The sequence below is a fragment of the Ceratotherium simum genome, chromosome 6 (assembly GCF_057802395.1).
Source record: "Ceratotherium simum simum isolate JZ-2026a chromosome 6, ASM5780239v1, whole genome shotgun sequence".
NCBI classification, from domain to species: Eukaryota; Metazoa; Chordata; class Mammalia; order Perissodactyla; family Rhinocerotidae; genus Ceratotherium; species Ceratotherium simum.
The window spans coordinates 21,470,309-21,473,910 of NC_141905.1; the positions used below are offsets into that span (position 1 = coordinate 21,470,309).

The following is a 3,602-nucleotide window of genomic DNA, read 5'->3' on the forward strand; positions in this document are numbered from 1 at the left end:
CGGGCGGCGCTCGGCCCCAGCACCACGGTCAGCGCCCGCCGCTGCGCCGCGCCAGGGTCACCCGCGCGCAGCGGCCCCGGGGCTGGCTGCTGACTGGGGCCCGACAGAGGGAGAGGGACGCCTCACCGCTCACCAGAGGGCCAAGTCGGGCCACGACTGACGGGCCGGCCAGTGTTTGGGAACGGATCTGACCCAGAGGGGGAAACCGTGAGCAGGGGAAGATTTAACTACCGGTCTTGTCAGGAGCGCACGCATTCGGAGTATTGTGAAAAGTGACGTCAGAAGACGGGGTCCCTCCTCCTCCCGTCCCCCTCCCCCCCGCAGCTCCCCACCCCCGGCAAATAAACACAACAAACGACTTTGCGCAGCAAAACAGAATGGCAGAGTTTAATGCTTCAAGTTTTCCATTTCCTTCCACAGGGCTTTGTTTTAAAAATAACAAAGTGAGGTAAATAAGTTAATGTATGTACACGTTATAAACATTGTGTCGGGTTGCGGCGGCAGCAGCGACAGTTGTTGGAAAGTTGCTGCCCGGTGGCTCGAGGTCAGCCGCCTGCAACTTGAGCGGATTGTCGTCCTGAGGAGAATTCGCGCGCCGTTGTGGGGTGGGGTCTAGAAGCATTTGCGGTGGACGATGGAGGGGCCGGCCTCGTCGTACTCCTGCTTGGTGATCCACATCTGCTGGAAGGTGGACAGCGAGGCCAGGATGGAGCCGCCGATCCACACCGAGTACTTGCGCTCAGGCGGGGCGATGATCTGCAAGACAGTGCGGACAGCGCGTCAGGTGGGGGGCCGCACGCCTGAGCCACTCGCGGGCGCAGGGCGCGGGCCGCCGCCCACCTTGATCTTCATGGTGCTGGGGGCCAGCGCGGTGATCTCCTTCTGCATGCGGTCAGCAATCCCCGGGTACATGGTGGTGCCCCCCGACATGACGTTGTTGGCGTACAGGTCCTTCCTGATGTCGATGTCGCACTTCATGATGCTGTTGTAGGTGGTCTCATGGATGCCCGCCGACTCCATGCCTGGGGACCGCAGGGGGCAGCGTGAGCAGGCGGGCGCGGTGGCGGGGACGGGCCCCAGGGAACGGGCGGGCACAGGCGGGGACGGGCGCGGCCCGGGGGCTTGGGGAGGCCGGCGGGCGGGGCTCACCGATGAAGGAGGGCTGGAAGAGCGTCTCGGGGCAGCGGAAGCGCTCGTTGCCGATGGTGATGACCTGTCCATCAGGCAGCTCGTAGCTCTTCTCCAGGGAGGAGGAGGAGGCGGCCGTCGCCATCTCGTTCTCGAAGTCCAGGGCCACGTAGCACAGCTTCTCCTTGATGTCGCGCACGATCTCGCGCTCAGCTGTGGGGGGCAGAGGCGGGAGAGGAGCCCTCACTCAGGGCCCAGGGCCGCCCGCGCTGCCCGCCCGCCCAGGGTGCCCTGGCCGCCGCGCACCTGTGGTCACGAAGGAATAGCCACGCTCAGTGAGGATCTTCATCAGGTAGTCGGTGAGGTCGCGGCCGGCCAGGTCCAGGCGCATGATGGCGTGCGGCAGGGCGTAGCCCTCATAGATGGGCACGTTGTGGGTGACGCCGTCGCCGGAGTCCAGCACGATGCCTGCGCGGGGGGTAGGGAAGGGACGCGGCAGCAAGTGAGCGGCTCGGCCGGCTGGCGGCGCCGCGCGAGGCTGAGAGAGGCCTCGGGGCATCCCTAGACCCGGCGCGGGCCGCAGCAGACCGGCCCCGCCGGTGGGAGCGAGGCCCCCACTAGGTGCCGGCTGTGCGGGTGGGAAAGTGTTGGGTGCGGGCTTGGGGCGCGGCGTTGGGGGAGAGGCGCAGCCGCGGGCTGGGCTATGTGGCCCCGCGCGCACTCACCAGTGGTACGGCCAGAGGCGTAGAGGGACAGCACGGCCTGGATGGCCACGTACATGGCGGGCACGTTGAAGGTCTCAAACATGATCTGGGTCATCTTCTCGCGGTTGGCCTTGGGGTTGAGGGGAGCTTCGGTGAGCAGGGTGGGGTGCTCCTCGGGGGCCACGCGGAGCTCGTTGTAGAAGGTGTGGTGCCAGATCTTCTCCATGTCGTCCCAGTTGGTGATGATGCCGTGCTCAATGGGGTACTTCAGGGTCAGAATACCTCTCTTGCTCTGAGCCTCGTCGCCCACGTAGGAATCTTTTTGACCCATACCCACCATGACGCCCTGCGGAGTGGAGACACGACGCACACGTTACCGCTGCTCTGAGTTGCACGAGGCTGGGCTACGCGGGGACCCCAGCCCGGCTCCCTCCGCTGAGAGGCAGCCTGACCTGGTGACGAGGGCGACCCACGATGGAGGGGAACACGGCCCTAGGGGCGTCGTCGCCGGCGAAGCCGGCTTTCACCAGGCCGGAGCCATTGTCGCACACGAGGGCGGTGGTCTCGTCTTCGTCACACATGGTGTCTGGTTTCTGCAAGGACAAGAAGGCCGCGGAGGCGCACGGCGAGTCAGCGCAGGAGGCCCCGCCGGCACGAGCGCCCTCTCTCCCCCCGGAAGTATGGACACCCTCAGCCCCTAACCGTGCGCATCTGGCCAGGGGAGCCGCCAAAGGGACCCGGCCTGCGCTCAAGGCTGCGCTGCGCCAGGGAGGGGGGGCGCAGGGTCGTGGAGACCACACTGATAATTTCTACACCCCGGGAACCCAGACGCACATTGTCCCTTGAGACCTCTCTGCCTTGCTGCAGGCCACCAGCTGCAAGAGCCAAATGCTAGCGCCCACCCTCTCTGCGCCTCGGTGGCCTCATCTGAGGGTTAAGGACGGCGATACCTGTTTGCTGGGTGAGTGTGAGGGTGGAAGAAGCTGCCCATGGGGAGGGCTCTGGCACCGCACCCAGGGAGGAATGGCCTATTCCAGACCCCCACGACATTCCATACTCACAACACACACCCTTTCTGCTGATGTTGAGCCCAGGGAGTAGCGGCCCTTGCTTCTATGTGGCTCTGGTGCTCAGTTGGGAGGGAATTGCCCTTGGGACGACTAAAGCAGAACATTTAATCTACCTGGCACATACTAAATGCCAGGTAGAGCAGCCCAAAGTGGCTGGGGATAAATTTGGAGATGTTTCCAAAGGCTGATCCTCTAGTGTCTCCTCTTTAAAGCGGGTGTGGCTCTGGGGACCGAGGCACAGCACGCAGGGTGCAGGTCTGGGGCTGATCAAGTGAGTCGGTTAGGCTCTACCCTGGAATTCTCCAGGCTCCCCTAGGTGGAGCCCTGTCCCCCTGTCCCCTCCCCACTCCCACTCTACCTGGGCGGGTGGCTACACCTGCTGCTTTCTGGCTCAGGCCCTGGTCGCCGCCGGAGGGAAGAGGCTTCTCTCGGCGCTGTCCGCTGCGGTGGCCGCTTGTCCCCACGCTCAGGTTTTATATAGCCCGCGGGCGCTCCCCCCGCGCCGCCCTGCAGGAATGTCGCTCCCCTTCTCGAGCCATATTTGGCTGTCGGGCACTAGAGCCCCCTCCCCTGGCCAGTTCGCGGTCTGGGCCCCCGCCCGAGTCCCCTGCGCTGACCAAAGAAGGAGCGGCCTGGCCCGGGCCCAGGTAACGCGGGCCGGGCCGTATATGGAGTGTGTCCCGGGCGGGTTGGCCCCTCC

The 3,602-nt window shown here is 65.1% G+C and overlaps 1 protein-coding gene across 2 annotated transcripts; it reads right to left on the reverse strand.

The window, feature by feature from the left end:
- Positions 1-359: 359 nt before the first annotated feature.
- On the reverse strand, positions 360-3,352 carry ACTA1 (actin alpha 1, skeletal muscle). Of its 2 annotated transcripts, none has more exons than XM_004426880.3 (7): positions 3,261-3,352; positions 2,285-2,425; positions 1,854-2,178; positions 1,435-1,596; positions 1,150-1,341; positions 841-1,022; positions 360-756 (listed from the first exon to the last, which is right to left on the reverse strand). In XM_004426880.3, exons 2-7 carry the CDS (start codon positions 2,411-2,413, stop codon positions 613-615), a joined length of 1,134 nt encoding a protein of 377 aa, XP_004426937.1. In that variant the 5' UTR covers positions 2,414-2,425; positions 3,261-3,352; the 3' UTR covers positions 360-612. The 2 variants fall into 2 exon arrangements, with proteins under 2 accessions (XP_004426937.1, XP_004426938.1); XM_004426881.3 differs by having other exon boundaries at positions 3,279-3,348.
- Between the last annotated feature and the right edge of the window lie 250 nt (positions 3,353-3,602).